The 18,977-nt window shown below is 41.7% G+C and overlaps 1 protein-coding gene across 1 annotated transcript in view; it reads right to left on the reverse strand.

Moving 5' to 3' along the window:
* Positions 1-18,977, reverse strand: part of DOK6 (docking protein 6) — a 388,678-nt gene that overhangs the window by 139,661 nt on the left and 230,040 nt on the right. The window contains exon 5 of the mRNA XM_043444411.1: positions 12,074-12,263. Within this exon, the coding sequence (XP_043300346.1) occupies positions 12,074-12,263 (190 nt within the window). The remainder of the gene's footprint in view (positions 1-12,073; positions 12,264-18,977) is intronic.

Here is an 18,977-nt window from a genome sequence, read left to right on the forward strand (position 1 = left end):
CACAGGACTGGGAAAGGTAAGTTTTCATTCCAATCCCAAAGAAAGGCAATCCCAAAGAATGCTCAAACTATGCACAACTGCCCTCATCTCACACGCTAGTAAAGTAATGCTTAAAATTCTCCAAGCCAGGCTTCAGCAATACATGAACAGTGAATTTCCAGATGTGCAAGCTGGTTTTAGAAAAGGCAGAGGAACCAGAGATCAAATTGCCAACATCCGCTGGATCATCAAAAAAGCAAGACAGTTCCAGAAAAACATCTATTTCTGCTTTATTGACTATGCCAAAGCCTTTGACTGTGTGGATCACAATAAACTGTGGACAATTCTGAAAGAGATGGGAATACCAGATCACCTGACCTGCCTCTTGAGAAACCTGTATGCAGGTCAGGAAGCAACAGTTAGAACTGGACACTGAACAACAGACTGGTTCCAAATTGGGAAAGGGGTATGTTAAGGCTGTATACTGTCACCCTGCTTATTTAACTTATATGCCGATTACATCATGAGAAATGCTGGGCTGGAAGAAGCACAAGCTGGAATCAAGATTGCCAGGAGAAATATCAATAGCCTCAGATATGCAGGTGACACCACCCTTATGGCAGAAAGTGAAGAGGAACTAAAAAGCCTCTTGATGAAAGTGAAAGAGGAGAGTGAAAAAGTTGGATTAAAGCTCAACATTCAGAAAACTAAGATCATGGCAAATAGATGGGAAAACATGGAAACAGTGTCAGACTTTATTTTTTTGGGTTCCAAAATCACTGCAGATGGTGATTGCAGCCATGAAATTCAAAGACACTTACTCCTTGGAAGGAAAGTTATGACAACCTAGAAGCATATTAAAAAGCAGAGACATTACTTTGTCAACAAAGGTCCATCTAGTCAAGGCTATGGTTTTTCCAGTAGTCATGTATGGATGTGAGAGTTGGACTGTGAAGAAAGCTGAGCGCCGAAGAATTGATGCTTTTGAACTGTGGTGTTGGAGAAGACTTTTTTTTTATTTTTATTTTTTTTGGTCATACATTGATATGAATCAGCCATAGATTTACACGTATTCCCCATCCCGATCCCCCCTCCCACCTCCCTCTCCACCCAATTCCTCTGGGTCTTCCCAGTGCACCAGGCCCGAGCACTTGTCTCATGCATGCCACCTGGGCTGGTGATCTGTTTCACCATAGATAGTACCCTGGACTGCAAGGAGATCCAACCAGTCCATCCTAAAGGAGATCAGTCCTGGGTGTTCATTGGAAGGACTGATGTTGGAGCTGAAACTCCAATACTTTGGCCACCTCATGCGAAGAGCTGACTCATTGGAAAAGACCCTGATGCTGGAAGGGATTGGTGGCAGGAGGAGAAGGGGACAACAGAGGATGAGATGTTTGGATGGCATCACCGACTCGATGGACATGGGTTTGAGTAAACTCTGGGAGTTGGTGATGGACAGGGAGGCCTGGCGTGCTGCGGTTCATGGGGTCGCAAAGAGTCGGACATGACTGAGTGACTGAACTGAACTGACTCCTTTTGTCATCAGCAGGTAGTGGTACACATTTCTTCATTACAGAGTATGCTGCTTTTGACTTTAAAATTTTCTTATGAACCCCTGACACCTAGTCTACAAGTTTTATGCTGCCTGGTGAATATTTTATCTACCAGATGGTGTTCACAATAAGTTTTGTTTTTCTCAAATGCCCCTAAAGGTTTCTTGGGTGAAACGTTGGCACGCTAACATGGAAGTGAAATATAATGAAACTCAAGAAGTGAAGCACCAACATTACACATAGGTTCAAGAGAAGGGATGAAAACTCCTGCATCCATGACTAAGGCTGAGACCCTGCGGCAGTGGCAACTGTGTAACTTCCGCCCCCTGCTGGCCACCCTCGGATGATGCCATTCATTGTAAGGTGCCGTCGTAGCTTCCCAGGGGCTTCCCAGGTGGCTCAGGAGTAGAGCACACGCCTGGCAAAGCAGGAACCGCAGGAGATGCAGGTTTGACCCCTGGGTTGGGAAGATCCCCGGTGAAGGAAATGGCAGCCTACTCCAGTATTCTTGCCTGGGAAATCCCATGGACAGCAGAGCCTGCCGGGCTACAACACACAGGGTTGCAAAGAGTCAGACACCACCGAGCAGGCCATGAGCACACTGTGAGCATGCGTGGAATTCTCCCAGCAAGGATACTTGAGTGGGTAGCCAGTCCCTTCTGCAGGGGATCTTCTCGACCCAGGCATAGAATCCGGGGTCTCCTGAATTGCTGGCAGATTCTTTACTGTCGGAACCACTAGGGAAGCCCAGTAGTAACTACACATATCTAAATTCCAGACATGTGAAAATAAGTGCATCTTTTGAATGAAGGAATCAGTAAAAGAATGGTCCAACTGTTCTAAAGAAGCCAGCCTGCATCTCCTGTGAGATGTAAGTCTCACTGGTGGATGTGGAGACGTGCCACCACCCAGAGAGATCAAACCGGAACTTCTCATTGATTTTCTTCCTCTCGATTCTGGCAATCATTCCTTGATTGAATGACTATTACTAAAGTTTAGGAACTTTCTGAAGGAGAATTAAAAAACCTAAAAGGAAGGCCAAACCTGTCATTGGAATCCCTATAGACCAATTAATGAAAAGCAATTCACACTAAAGCATGTGTGGGTTCAATAAAAATGTACTGAACTTTAAAGTTAATGGAGCAAAACTAAGATCAGAGCCTCCATTTCTTCATAAGAACAGTTTCCTAAGTCATTTAATTAATGCTTTATCCTAGGGGGAAAAAGTTAGTCCCAGTGTTGTAGCGGCAAGAGATTTAGCAAATTAGACACACACGCAGAAGACACCAGCATCCTCAAAGACTTGGTCTTGGCTTTACTTCTCTGGAATTAAAGAAGAGCTTATGTAGACATGTGAGTTTTAACATCACATATATCCTTGATGCAAATTTTCCAAGAAGGAGACCTTTCTTCTCTATACTTTATAATTAAAACTCAATTGAATATGATAACTTAATCTTTTTGTGACATCAAAAATCCCATTAATTCTCTAAGATGCCTCCAATCATTTGTCAAATACCATGATGTTTTAGAGAAACAGAGATGAGTAACACATACCCCTGTCTTTAGTGAGCTCATAGGGTTCTTGGAGAGACCGACGGACCAATGGTTATAGTATGAAGTAGGAATTCTAATAAAAGAGATTTAGTGAGTAGGTACTGAAATCACAAAAAGGTTATAGATTAGGAAAATAAACCACACATTCCATAGGGTTGCAAAGAGTCGGACACAGCAGAAGCAACTTAGCACAGATGCTCTCACAGACTGTGTAAGTAAAAAAAATAATAAAGCTAACTTCAAACCTCAATGGCTTAACATGACAAATGTTTACTGCTTATTGAAGCTATGTCTTATACATCTCTGGGCAAATCACCAGGGCAAACTGGATTCAGAAACTGAGGTGGCTGAGATCCTGTGGTTAAGACATCTCAACACTAGACCATTTTAGCTGCACAGTGGGTAAAGGGGATGGGTGACCCCATGGACTGCAGCACACCAGGCTTCCCTGTCCTTCACTATCTCCCGGAGTTTGCTCACACCCATGTCCATTGAATTAATGATTCTATTCAACCATCTCATCCATCTTGTCCCCTTCTCCTCCCGCCTTCAATCTTTCCGGCATCAGGGTCTTTTCCAATGAGTCAGCACTTCACATCAGGTGGCCAAAGTATTGGGGCTTCAGCTTCAGCATCAGTCCTTCCAATGAATATTCAGGGAATGATGTCTCACGTGGCCCCACCTAATTGCAAGGGCAAAGGTAAATACAAGGGAGGAGGTGGAAATTAAAAGACTCTTGCTCCTTGGAAGAAAAGTTATGACCAACCTAGACAGCATATTAAAAAGAGGAGACATTACTTTGTCAACAAAGGTCTGTCTAGTCAAAGCTATTGTATTTCCAGTAGTCATGTATGGATGTGACAGTCAGACCATAAAGAAGGCTGAGAGCCAAAGAATTGATGCTTTCAAACTGTAGTACTGGAGAAGGCTCTTGAGAGTCCCTTGGACTGTAAGGAGATCAAACTAGTCTATCTTAAGGAAATCAATCCTGAATATTCATTGGAAGGACTGATGCTGAAGCTGAAACTCCAGTGCTTTGGTCACCTGATGCAAAGAGCTGACTTACTGGAAAAGACCCTGATTTGGGGAAAGTTTGAGGGCAGGAGGAAAAGCGGGTGACAAAGGATGAGATGGTTGGATGGCATCATCAACTCAATGGACATGAATTTAAGCAAACTTCGGGAGATAGTGAATGACAGGAGAGGCTGGTGTGCTGCAGTCCATGGGGTTGCAAAGAGTCGGACACAGTTTAGCGACTGAACAACAACAAACAATAAAATTGGAGACTGAACACTTAATCTCTTCTTTTTCTTGTGGCTGTTTTAACTTACTCTTGTCACTTAAAAGACTTCCTTAACTTTATCTCGTACTCTTTTGTGACCCAACATACTTATCTTTCCAATGTTGCAGGGTTTTAATTTTTTTCAAACCCCTTTCATCTTTGCCTGCAAGTTCTCAAATTATCCCTGAGATCCTTTCTTTGTAGTATCTGGACAGCCAACAAACATTTTGTTTTCTAACTTCTTCCCCTCGATACTGTTGGGAAATACAATTAAAAACAAAATCTTCTTCCAGTCTAGAAATCCTCTCCACAAAAGTAATAAAGAAAACACCCTTGTTATTGTTTTCATGTTAAACCAGAATATGATACACATCTCAGGCAATCTGCTGAGAGATGGCAAAGATAAAAAGACATCTCTCCCTTTTTATAGTCAAAAGCAGATATAAGGCGCTATGTACATGTTCTCAAGATAAACAACACTGGTCTCAAGGTATGAGAGGACTCGACAGCACCATTTTCCAGACAGAGTTCATCCTCGGTTCAGCTGGTAACTGTAGTGACAACCCAGACTAGCTAACTGGCTTTAGCTAGAGGAAAAACAAGCTTTTCACACCTTTATGAGAGAATGGAGTTTTGCAATGTGGGGTCAAGTGCCAAGGCAGTCAGGCTCCTCCCCTCCCACAGCGACTGGGGGTTAGGGGTGTTCTCTTCTTTCATGTTTAACTTTCAAAGGCCTGGCTCCTGAGTCCCTGAAATAAAGGCACTCCTGGTTCTTAAAGCTGACAAAAACCCATTTTGTTTTCAGAAGGATTTATATACATTTCAAAGAGAGAAATCTTAGGGCTTCCCTAGTAGCTCAGACAGTAGGAGAGACCCGGGTTCGATCCCTAGGTTGGGATGATCCCCTGGAGAAGGAAATGACAACTCACTCCAGTATTCTTGCGTGCGAAACCCCACGGACAGAGGAGCCTGGCGGGCTGCAGTCCACGGGATCGCAGAGGCCGACACGACTGAGTGACTTAGCACCACTTCAAAGGGAGGAAAGTACTTACAATTTTACGTTTTCTAAAGTAAATGTTCTAAGAAAAGGGGAGGGGACAGCAATCTTTCCCTCATTTTCAACAGAGAATGAAGCCTCTTAATTTTTAGGTTTTTTATTTTTATTTTTTTTGAGGAACTGCCATACTGGTTTCCACAGGGGCTCTACAAACCTTATATTCCCACCAATAGTGCACAGGGGTTTCAAGTTTTCTACAACCTCACTAACACATTACTATTGTTGTGATCATTTTTATTTTGATTGTAGCCCTCCTACTTGTGTGAGGAGGCATCTCATCAAGGTTTGCATTTTCCTAAAAGTTAGTGATGTTGAGCATCTTTTCCCTGTTTGCATATCTTCTTTGGAGAAATGCCTACTTAAGTCCTTTTGTGCATTTTTTTGTGTGTTGTTTGTTTTTTGTTGTTATGAATTTTTTGAAGTTCTCTCTATACTCGAAACATTAAACTCTTATCAGATATAAGACTTGCAAGTATTTTCTCCCATTTTGCGAGTTGCCTCTTTACTCTGTTGATATTGTCTTTTGAGGTACAAATTCCTTAAATTGTTAATACGTTCCAATTTGTCTCTTTTTTCCTTTGCTGCCTTTTGTTCAAGGAATCACTGCCAAATCTGAAGCTGTAAAGTTCTGCTCTATATTTTCTTCTAGGAGTTTTATAGTTTTATATGTTAAATGTAGGTCTTCAATTTGTTTTAACGTAACGTTTGTGATACACAGTGGTGATGGGCCAACTTCATCCTTTTGCATGTGGATATATAGTTTTTCCAGCTATTTGTTGAAAAGACTTTCACCATTGAATGGTCTTGGCAGCCTTGCCAAAAATCACTTGAGCATATATGTGAGACTCTTTCCTTTTTTAAAATTTATTTTAAAATTAAAACATTTCTACCTAGTAGCATTCACTCTTTGTGCTAGACAGTTCTCTGGGGTTTGACAGATGTATAGAATGAAATATCCACCACCACCATCAGGATAAATACTAGTTCCGCCATCCCCCTGCTGTTGCCCTTCTGTCCTTTCCTCATCAGTCCCTCCCTCTGCACAGCCCCCACTCCATGGCGATCACTGGTCTCCCTCCCGACCTTATAGCTCTATCTGCCATGTATGTGGCATCATAGAGTATGCTGTTTGCTGGATCTGGCCTCTCACTTAGAACAAGGCATCTTTGATGTACTCATTATGCATGTCATTCACTCCTTTTTGATGCTGAGTAACCGGTCCATCCTAAAGGAGATTGGTCCTGGGTGTTCATTGGAAGGACTGATGCTGAAGCTGAAACTCCAATACTTTGGCCACCTGATGTGAAGAGCTGACTCATTTGAAAAGACCCTGATGCTGGGAGGGATTGGGGGCATGAGGAGAAGGGGACGACAGAGGATGAGATGGTTGGATGGCATCACCGACTCGATGGGCATGAGTTTGAGTAAACTCTGCGAGTTGGTGATGGACAGGGAGGCCTGGCGTGCTGCGGTTCATGGGGTTGCAAAGAGTCGGACATGACTGAGCAACTGAACTAAACTGAACTGAGCTCTCTATAGACTTATCATAGTTTGTTTATCCATTCAGTGAAGGATATTTGGTTTGTCCAGTTTTGGTCAATGATGAATAAAATGGCTAGCAACATGCACGTACAGGTTTTGGTATGAGCATGTATTTTTATTTTTCGCAAGGAAATACCAAGAAGTAGGACCCTGGATCAGATCTTCAGGCAATGTTGAGGTTTCTTTTAAAAACCTCAAAGTTTCTTTCCAAACTACTGCAGCATGCTCCATTCCCACCAAAACTGTACGTGTTCCAACTGCTGTGCATCCTTGTCTGCATTTGGTATTGTCAGATTTTCCTTTTTAACTTTAGCCACTATAATAGATATACAGTTGTATCTCATTGTAGTTTTAGTTTTAATTTCCCTACTGAATAATTGGAGAAGGAACTGGCAACCACTCCAGTAGTTTAGACTGGAGAATCCCACGGACAGAGGAGTCTGGTGGGCTAGAGTTCAGGGGGGGGGGGTCGCAAAAAGTCAGACACGACTGAGCAATTAACACACACACACAGTGAAGAATTAGGTTCAGCATCTTTTAGTGTAATTATTGATCAGTCATATGTGTTTTTTGGTGAAGCATCTGCTTACATTTTTTGCCTGTTTTTAAAGTTGGGTTGCATTTTTTCTTATTTTTGAATTGGAAATTCATCATATGTTTTGGATACAAGTGCAATGTCTAACATGTGACTTCGGAGTATCTTCTCTAGGTTGGTGTCTGGCCTTTTAGTCCCTTAAAAGCGTCTCTTGCAGAGACAAGTCTTTAATTTTGATATAGTCTTTTGAGGGGAGAGTAATCATGCTTCGGTATCCTATTTAAAAACTCTCTGCCTTACCTATATTTTAACTGAGTGGTCATACATTCATTAGAGGAGGAGGGTTTCTCTCTGCATGACTGATGGAAAAGCTTTAAGGACAGAACAAATCTCTATAACATCAGGGGATCCTTGATTATAGCACACAGAGCATTTGCTTCCATTCACCATCTTCCTGTGGAAACTGTACTGCTTTTTATTTCCAATTGTTAAAAATCTGTAACCAGATTGTCCCCAGGCTTCTCAATAGAGACAATACTATCAGAGTTTAGTAAGATATATTTTAAGCACCTATTGTTATATTAAGTGTTTTGCTGAATAGGGAGGTTATGTTTTGAAGAATAACTTTATAAAAATGGATTTGGGGATCGTTTGAATCTTGTTCTGCAGGCCTTTGAGCTCATCCTGATTTTTGCTTACAATATTTATGAGGTTTCATGAAGTGAAAAAGCCCCACCAGCAAATAAAAAAAGTGGTTTTATCTTCCACAGGGTAAAACTGTACATTATCATGACTCCTGTGACGTCCTCTGCAGGTCTGGATATCTTGTTTTGACTTTTTGATTAAATAAGCTTGCATGGTAAACCAGGTTGCTTTTCACTTTTAAAGTGCTCTTTTATGGTTAACTAGCACCCCACTCCAGTCCTCTTGCATGGAAAATCCCATGGACGGAGGAGCCTGGTAGGCTGCAGTCCATGGGGTCGCTAAGAGTCAGACACGACTGAGCGACTTCACTTTCACTTTTCTCTTTCATGCATTGGAGCAGGAAATGGCAACCCACTCCAGTGTTCTTGCCTGGAGAATCCCAGGGACCAGGGAGCCTGGTGGGCTGCCGTCTATGGGGTCGCACAGAGTCAGACACGACTGAAGCGATTTAGCAGCAGCAGCAGCAATTACTCTAGGCAGGCTGTGACTTCATCTCCCCAGGCCACGCCCCTCTGAGTGAGGCCAGCTCCCAGCGAAAGCTCCCTGGTCCTCCTCTCCCGTCCTCACCCGCATGGGTGTATGATTACAACTGTCGGGATGTGTGAGGTGTGTTCCTCCAGGAAGAATGATCTTGCTCCATTTCTACCGTTCATGCTTATATTTTATTGGTACAGTAGAATTTAAAATTCATTTTTAAAAAAGCTCGTCAGTAGGGAGCCCCTCTGCTGCAGCCCACGAGCCCGGAGCCTGGGCTCTGCAACAAGAGAAGTCAGTGCTGTACACGACGCCCGTACATGCCGCCAAAGGCACCCCCGCTCACCACAACCGGAGAAAGCGCAGGCAGCAAGGACCCAGCGCGGCCAAGCAGATGAGCAAAGTTGTACAAAGCCTGTCAGTGGAAAAAAGCCTAGTTCGACACCCAGTTTTATTACTTTCCAGTACATGCGGTAGTACAAGCAAATGGCTAGAGACTGCCTCCAAATGCTGTGCCCCGTGCAGAGAGGAACGAAACAAAACCCAGAAGATGGAGATCTTGAGCTCTACTGTGTTGACAGCACAAAACCGGCCTGCCGGCTTCTCCTTTATACTGTCCCGCATCATCACCCACGCCCCCCCACACCCCTTCTCCCAGTCCTGCCTTGGGGAGCTGGGTTGGACACGGACAAACCCTTCTGCTCTTGGTTACCTTTAGCAAGAGTGAGATCTTCTGGAGTTTATAAAACAGATGCACAGGGCAATGGTCAATATTCCAAGGGCAAGGGACACCCAAAACTCAGAGAAAGAAAAACATACAAATGAACAGTAACCACAAGGACAAACCTCCAAACATAAAGAAACAAAGGAGAAAAGGGAAAAAAATTAACAAGATATCCAAGTCCTCTCTTAAAATAGAAACATCTTAAATCATCTTTTTAATGCCTGTAGTTATGGGGTCAAGAACGCTCTTTGCACCATTAGAGGGTGTGTGAATTGAAACTGCTTTGAAAGCAATTTGCTATACTGTGAAGAACCTTGAAAACGTTCACAGCTTTTGACCCAGGAATTCTGCTTTAAAAAGGCTCTGCTAAGAAAATAATCAGATATTTGCACATCTTTTCACAGATGGTCAGTGTGGCTTTATTTATGATAGTTCATTTTGGGAACACCCTAATGTTAAATTAATGACAGTAGAGCCATATGTTCAGATACCATATGGTCACAAAAATCTTGACTTTATAGGACTTTATAGGAGATTACTTCTCAATATAATATTAAATGAAAATACATTGATTTTAAAATTCATTGGAAGGAAGCACAGCAAAATATTAAAAGCCATTTTCTCCAGATGCAGAAATAGTAAGTGATTTTAAGCTTTTCTTTCCAACTACTCCCTCAAAAGCCTGGCTTGACTTTTAAAATCAGATGATATAGAGTATTTTTAAAAAAATATTCATTTATTTCTTTGGCTGCTTCGGGATCTTTGGTTACAGTGTGCTGCTGGCTCTCGATCCGTGGCGCGTGTGCTCAGCAGTTGTGGCAAGCAGGCTCAGCTGCCCCATGACATGTGGGATCTTTGTTCCCTGACCAGGCATCGAACCTGCGCCCCCAGCCTGGCACGGAGGATTCTTAGCCACCCGGTGGAGCTAGTGGTAAAGAACCCGCCTGCCAATGCAGGAGACATAAGAGACGCGGGTTTGATCCTGAGTCGGGAAGGTCCTCTGGAGGAGGGCATGGCAACCCACCCCAGTATTCTTGCCTGGAGAACCCCAGGGACATGGGAACTTGGCAGGCTACAGTCCACAGAGTCGCAGAGAGTCGGACACCACTGAAGCGACTTAGCCTGCAGGCCACTAAGGAAGTCCCAATGTCAAGTGTTAAAACATCTCAATACCAAGGACAAAGGGAGACCTACAAGGAAAACGTAAAAAGTGCAAGGCCTGCCTCAGGTTACAGGAACAGACTTCTGCCCTTACTGTACCTACCTAGGAATCAAGGCCCGCTGTTGCACACAGCTTCAAGAACCACCCTCGAAGCCCCGTCCAGAAATGCTCACAGCTCTCTCCCCTTCCTCGGCCTCATTCCTCCCAGGCGAAGCGATTTGTTGTAAAAGTGACAAATGCTCATTGTCAAACCTCAAACAGTGTAAAAGCACATAAAATAAGAAGAGCAAATGCCCCCACTTTTTTTCCATGTTGGAAACACTGAGGGATACTTTGCATATAACGATGGACACCGATACTGAGTAAACAGCTCCATGGCTCTCGACCAATGTCAGGATCCAGGGCATGGTCTCCACCCTCACAGGTCCTGTGTGTCCCCTGGAGTGCATTCTCTCCCGACCCGAGGCAACCATTCATTGGATTTCTGTTGCTATAAATCAGTTTTGTCTGTTGCAGGATTTCCTACCAATGTTACAACAATGTTTTTGAGATTCATCCATACTGTGTGTGTCATGGTGGGTAGAATTCTGTTGCATAACTATCTTAATTTGTCTACTCAGTCACATGGCGACTTCATAATTACCCTATAAGGGCACTGATTCATTTTTAGAATGTGATAAATCATATACCCAAGTGTGAATATATTAAACACTTCTTATATAGAATCCCCAAACCTAAGTCTTATTTTGGATGAGTGACAACAGTATCACAAAGGGGTCACAACATAATGACCTGATACAGTTGATTGAAGCTCATGTCTAAATCATATCTGTGAATAATGATTGTGAAGCAAGCATTCATTTTAGACATTTATGGATTCCAACCATATGCTGTGATCAAGAAACCAGTGTATCTGTCTTGACATACTTCGTTTAAAATCTGAGTCACACATTCCATAAATTATGGATTTGCCAACTTTCTTTTCAGTCATTCTGAATTAATATCAATATTTATACTTGACTAATGCTATTAACATAAACATCTGGATAAATGAATATTGCATTAAATTATCTCAAACCTAAAAAGTAATATTTAAGCAATTTTATATAAGACTCCTTTCAACATTTTTTCCTTTAAAAAAAAATCCACAAAAGTAATGCCAGCAAGGACATGTTGACTTTTATGGAAATCCTACTGCACCAAAAATATAGGAGGATGTACCCAAAATATAATACTGTAATAATTTCACAAATATACTGCATGATAAAAAATAATTATGAAACTACTTTGATGTCAGCACAAGAGACTGAAGTTATTTTGGAGTAATTAACCTGCCATAGAGTTAACACAGTTTCATCCAGATTATCAACAAGGATCTGAAGAAATCATATATTTGGTGACCTCTAACGAACTGACCCTTTATGAAAACAACCATCTACCTGAGCACAAAATCTTGGTCCCAGGCCCCTCCTTCATGTCGCTTCTGCCCTCAGAGCTTACCTGCCCGACTCAAAAGTGAACCACGTCGAGTCCCGCCCGTATCTCCTCAGTGAGCTGAGGGGCCACATCACCAGCTTGACCTTGGCGTTGTGGATATCCCAGAGATAGATATTCTCGTGCGTGATCTGCATTGTGCATTCGCCATAAATGTCCAGATTTGGTGTAGGCATAAGGTACACATTGAATCGTTCTGCAAAGAAACAAGGAACGGAGACAATGCAGTGAAGACAGGTGTGACTTTTACGGCAGCGCGATGTCAACCTGTATACCTACCTACAGCCTGCAGAAAGCCTACAGCCTGCAGAAAGCCTACAGCCTGCAGAAAGGGTCACCGTGTTCCTTGGTGACACCAACACACACTGTGAAATACTCTTCCCATTCTGTGGGAAAAGCGGTTAATGTAGTCTTAATCATTCAGTCATTCTCTCATTCTTCAACTTCTTGTGGCCTGCGTCCTGTGTGTGTGCGTGCGTGCGTGTGCATGCGTGTATGTGTGAGTGCGCTCAGTCGTGCCTAACTCTTTGAGACCCCATGGACTGTAGCCCACCAGGCTCCTTGTCCATGGGATTTCCTGGGCAAGAATACTGGAACTGTCATTTCCTTCTCCATGCATCCTGTGTGGTGTGGATTAAATGGTTAAATTGTACCATGGGAACACAAGGGCAAAAAGCTAATTGGAGTCTCTGCCCAAATGGTGTTACTGTCTGCTTCTTCACACAATCTTAAGTGGATGTCATATAAACAATTCCGGGGAGGAATGCCTTATCTAATTTACACAAGAACTTACTCAATTTTACCTCTGCGGCATGAAGTGTTTAATGCCCACTCAGACTGACTCTCCAAGCACAGAGTACTCATGATCAAATTCAGCATATGATAAATGCAGATATTCATGACTGCCTTCTGCAGAACTTCAGCCATTGTTTCGGTAAGCAAAATAAAACCACATAATGCTTTCATTCCTGGATATTTTGTAGATGAAAATCTATTAGGCAATGATTCCAAACCCTTTATAATATTTGTGTATGTTAAGCACCACTGCAAAATTCTGCAGCCCTCGGTCCCCATTTAAATGCAATAGATATACTTTATTTTGAAAGATAAGGTTAGTTGCTAAGTTCCAGGAAGTAAAGAACTTGCTACGACCTACAAACTGTCTTTATAAAATATCCCTAATTCCTAGCACCTTATCTTTGGCGTATAGTAAGTGATCAATAAATATTAGTTAACTAATATTTGAATGAACTAATAAAATGTTAACTAATAAAATGAGTGAAAAATATATCCCACGATGAAATAAATATATCCCTGTCAATCTTAATGAAAAATCAACCCTGAATATTCATTGAAAGGACTGATACTGAAGAGGAAGCTCCAATACTTTGGCCACCTGATGCAAAGAGCTGACTCCTTGGAAAAGAAAGACTGAAGGCAGGAGGAGAAGGAGAACAGAGGATGAGACAGTTGAATGGCATCACTGACTCAATGGACATGTGTTTGCGCAAACTCAGGGAGATATAGAAAGACAGGAAAGCCTGGTGTGCTGTAGTCCATGGGGTCTCAAAGAGTTGGACACGACTTAGCAACTAAACAACAATATGACAAATATCAGGGCTTCCCAGGTGGCTCAGTGGTAAAGAATCCACCTGCCAATGCAGGAGACGCAGGTTCAATCTCTGGATCGGGAAGATCCCCTGGAGTAGGAAATGGCAACTCACTTCAACATTCCTGCCTGGGAAATTCCATGGATAGAGGAGCCTGGCAGGCCAGAGTCCTTGGAGTCGCAAAGAGTCAGACATGACTGAGCGACTAAACAACAGTGATGAAGATGGGCTGCTAGAATTGAGGAATTACAAAGAAATGAGTCATGACAACAAAAAGTTTAAGAACTAATGGCAGATACATCTTTGTGAGTTTGAATTTAATTGTGAACAGTGCTTTAAAGGCAGAGCTGTCGCATGAATTATTTGGAGAGGCATAATCATGTAGCTGCAGTTGGTCAAGGACTGAGATATTTAGGAATATGCTACCATCCATCAGGATGCTGCGGTCTTAAACACTGTATGTTTGCCGGTCCTGACCTGCAACTGTCTATATAATGGAAAGAATCATTCCTGTTGCAGGTACTTTGTAAAGCAAAGATTTTCCGGTGCCAAGTTGGTTATATTTAACTTAAGCACAATAGTTTGAAATTTAGTAAGCATATGGGCACTATTTATGTTCAAGTGTCTAAATATTTGGGGACTAAAAATAATGATTCAATATTTTACTTAGATTGTTGACCCATGAAAGTATTATAGAGATTTCATATAAAATTATTCAAAATTATTAAAATATAATCATTTCAAATAACTGCAATTATTTCCTAAAGAAAAAGGCAAAATGAGGTAAGTTCTATAGCTGAGAAATGAAGAAAGAACATTGTCCCATCAGTTATCTTCAATGACAGCCTGTATCTGTATCTATATGTAGCTACTGTTGTTCCGTCACTAAGTCGTGCCTGACTCTTTGCGACCTCACGGACTACAGCACACCAGGCTTCCTTGTCCTCCACCTTCTCCCGAACTTTTCTCAAACTCATGTCCATTGAGTCGGTGATGCCATCTAACTATCTCATCCTCAGTTGTCCCCTTCTCCGTTTGCCTTCAGCCTTTCCCATCATCAGGGTCTTCTCCAATGAGTCAGTTCTTCGAATCAGGAAGTATTGGAGCTTCCGCTTCAGCATCAGTCCTTCCAATGAATATTTAGGACTGATTTCCTTTACACTTGACTGGTTTGATTTCCTTGCTGTCCAAGGGACTCTCAAAAGAGTCTTCTCCAGAATCACAATTTGAAAGCATCAGTTCTTTGGTGCTCAGCCTTCTTTATGGTCCAGCTGTCACATCTGTATATGACTACTGGAAAAACCATAGCTTTGACTAGACCGACCTTTGTCAGCAAAGCGATATCTCTGTTTTTTAATATGCTCTCTAGATTTGTCATAGCTTTTCTTCCAAGGAGCAAGTAAGTGTCTTTTAAGTTCATGGCTGCAGTCACCGTCTGCAGTGACTTTGGTGCCCAAGAAAATAAAATCTGTCACTGTTTCCATTCTTTTTTCCCATCTATTTGCCATAAAGTGATGGGGTTGGATGCCATGATCTTAGTTTTCTGAATGCTGAGTTTCAAGCCAACTTTTTCATGAATGATATCTGCCTGCAATTTTCTTACACTGACTTTTTCTGGCTTCAATATCTGGTTATAGCGGCTTCATAAAATGAATTGTGAAATAATCCCTCCTCTTCTGCTTTCTGAAAAAGTTTGCATAGGACTAACATTATTTCTCCTTTAAATAGAATTCAAGAGTGCACAGTATGTGACTGGAGTTTGTGTATGGGATGTTGTACATTTTTCATTTTAATTTCTCGAATGGAAACAGGGATTTTAGGTTTTCTATTTTTTTTCTTGAATCGTTTGGGTAATTTGAATCTCTATTAAGCAATAAAAGTTTTATTTACAAAGTCTATAATCAGAGATAATATTTTCAATTTTTCTTTTATGGCAGATGGAAATTAAAAACATTTTCCCCCATTTTCTGCTCTGATTTTAACATTTATTATAATCTGAGCTCTGAGAATGTTATTACTACAATTAGGATTTTAAACTATGCTCAAAGAAAAATGCAGAACTTTACAAAATATATTTTAAAAGTGAGAGGCTGAAAATTAACGATCTAAACATCCACCTAAAAGATCTGAAAAAGAATCCTGCAATTAAACAAAATGGTGGAGCAACTAACAGTGGTTAGACATAGTGAGTGAGAGCAGAAATTAATACACTTTAAATAATACTGAAAAAAGGCTTAATAAATAAGTTAATATCTGATGATGCCGATTAAGAGGGAAAAAAGCCATAAATAACCCACAGGAGGTAAAAAAGGAGCTATCACTACAGTGTAGACAGATATTAAGAAGGTAATACAAGGATGTTGTTATTAAATTTATGTCAGTAACTTTGAAACTGTGTAAGAAATGCAAGAAACTTTGCAAGAAATCATTCAATCATTTTAGCAATGATTTTCCTAAAATTATTGGTAGATGTTCTGAAGCTAATTATAATCAATAGTTTATTACCCTGGGTTTTCAAACTTTAGTGCGTATTAGGGTTCCTGGGGTTATTAAAATACAGACATCTGGCCCCACACCCCAGAGATATTTACTTTAAAGGTGTGGGTGGGGCCCAGAATTCTCCTGTTTAACATGCACTTGATGTGAATGAATTGAAGACATTCACAATATGCTAGAGAAACACTGACTTTGCTGGTAGATGTTGTGCTACTTGCTTTACATGTGGTATTTAATCCTTACTACCATCCTGTGGGATGTGTGCCAACAGTATCATCCTCAAGAGCGGGAATCTGAGATTTAGAGTACTTTAGTCCCTTGACCCTGGCCCCAGAGCTCATGAGAAGTGGACAAGAACTTGATGATGTACTATGCTTGGCCACTTATGTTCCTCAGGCTAAGGGTCTGACTTTCAAGCTTTACACTATAGCTTTACTGTAGCAGGAAAATAACGAATCATCAAAAGTTGGATGTATCCAAAATGATATTAGTGAATACTGAGACTTCTTTTCTTTTCTCTTTTTGTGTGTGGGTATATTTGTGCTTGTTTTCTGTGAAATGAGGAGTCATTTAACCTGGTTTCTCATCATAGTTCAATCTATCAAGCTTCCTTTATATGACCAAAAGCACAGCATACTTATGACTGATTCACGTGGATGTATGGCATAAACCAACACAATACTGTAAAGCAATCATCCTCCAATTAAAAACAAATAAATTAATTTTTAAAACATTTAAGAAACAGAAAAATAAACAATGATTGATACACCTTGTGGGTACGAGCTTGTCTCGCTTACTACTCTGTGAGCTTCTTAAAAGTAATGGCCCGACTTTGTATGAAGGGAATGGCAACCCACTCCAGTGTTCTTGCCTGGAGAACCCCATGGACAGAGGAGCCTGGCGGGCTACAGTCCATGGGGTCGCGAGAGTCGGACACAACTTAGTGACTAAACCACCACCACATTTCCTCAGCTTAGTTCTCACACAGCATAGCCTCAAAAATCTTTGATGAATGAATAATGAATGAGTGAATGACATACAAGGGTGTCTGAGTGGAATGTAGGGAGCATGGTTGCTAGGGTAACCCAAGTAAATAATTTATAAACAACACTGGAATACTGTTTTGCTCCCAGACAAAGGTTATACACATGTTCTTTGGCTAAAAGTAGGAATTCATGAGAATTCTAGCCCATTTCTAAGCAGGGACTCTTGGTCCTGGGAAAAAACCAAACCCTCGAATCTGACTCCAAATTAATCAGATGACAAAGTCTGAGGTCACTTCTCCATTTTGTTCTGGAGGGTGATCTCTTGCATGAATAACAAAACAGATCCTTGAATCCACTTGCAACTGTAACAGCAGGAACTTCGTACAAGTGGCTAGCTTCTTGGTTGTGATGCTTACCTCTGCTATTAGTGATTAATACATTGCATTTGTTTCCTAGGATTGCTATTATGTATTTTGAGACTCCTTTCTAAATAAATATGATTGTAACACTGTACCACAATATTTTCTAAGGTTAGCATAAAAAAAAAAGTCACTCAGTCGTGTCCGACTCTTTACGACCCCATGGACTATACAGTCCATGGGATTCTCCAAGCCAGAATACTGCAGTGGGTAGCCTTTCCCTTCTCCAGGGGATCTTCCTAACCCAGGGATTGAACCCAGGTCTCCTGCATTGCAGGTGGATTCTTTACCAGCTGAGTCACAAGGGAGGTCACAAGGTCAGTCACAAGGTCAGCATAGGCTATCTTAAATACAGCTGAACGATGTGAAGATTCTGAAAGCTGTAAGAAGGTAAAGCTCAGATTGTCCCCTTAATGTGCACTCTTTTGTGGCAGTGTTATCTGAAGTCAGAATAAGTGTGTGTGTGTGTGTGTGTGTGTGAGTAGGTGGGTGTGGCGTGCTATCCTCCCTTACTTTCCCGTATCCCATGCCAGATTCTGAATCAATAGGAAAACAGCTGACAACACTAGACAGAGACGATTAAAGCAAAGAACTTAATCAATAACCACTTTTATCTTAGCAACACATGTTATACCTTTAAAAATTATTTGCTGGGTATATGAACTTGGGCAAACTCCGGGATGATGAGAAACAGGGCAGCCTGGAGTGCTACAGTCCATGGAGTTGCGAAGGGTCAGACACAACTTGGCGACTGAACAAAACCATGCCCAGTATATTAATAATGCATACATATGGAACCTAGAAAAATGGTACTGATGAGCCCATCTGCAGGGAAGGGATGGAGATGCAGACAGAAAACGGCTTTGTGGATACAGTCGGGGAAGGAAAGAACCAACACGGAGAAGGAAGCACAGACACACATATGCACCACAATGCGTAGAGCAGAGAGCTGGTGAGAAGCTGCCGTGTAACACAGGGAGCCCAGACGGGCGCTCTGCGATGGTCTGCAGGGGCGGGGTGGGGAGGGGAGGGCGGCCCAGCAGCGATGACATGTGTGCAATTACGGCTGAATTGGGCTGTTGTGCTGCAGTAACCACCACAACATTGTAAAGCAATTTTCCTCCAATTAGAGAATAAATAAACAATTCGCACAAATGTTTATTCTTAGCTAGTCTCAGAGTAAATAAGACCAAGCTGTTTGAAGCGTCAGGAAAACCTTCAAGGGCAAGTAGCAATTTCGAATGTCAAGAAATATGCTGTGGTCGGGACTGAGCAGTGGGTCTTCTCTTGGTGATGGGACCCCACAGGACCACCGTGAGCCACGAACGATACAATAATTTATGACATCAATTCTGCACACATGTGCCTCTCATCGCTTAGGAGTAATTTCAAATGGAAT

Source organism: Cervus canadensis, chromosome 23, assembly GCF_019320065.1.
Source record: "Cervus canadensis isolate Bull #8, Minnesota chromosome 23, ASM1932006v1, whole genome shotgun sequence".
Classification (NCBI taxonomy): domain Eukaryota; kingdom Metazoa; phylum Chordata; class Mammalia; order Artiodactyla; family Cervidae; genus Cervus; species Cervus canadensis.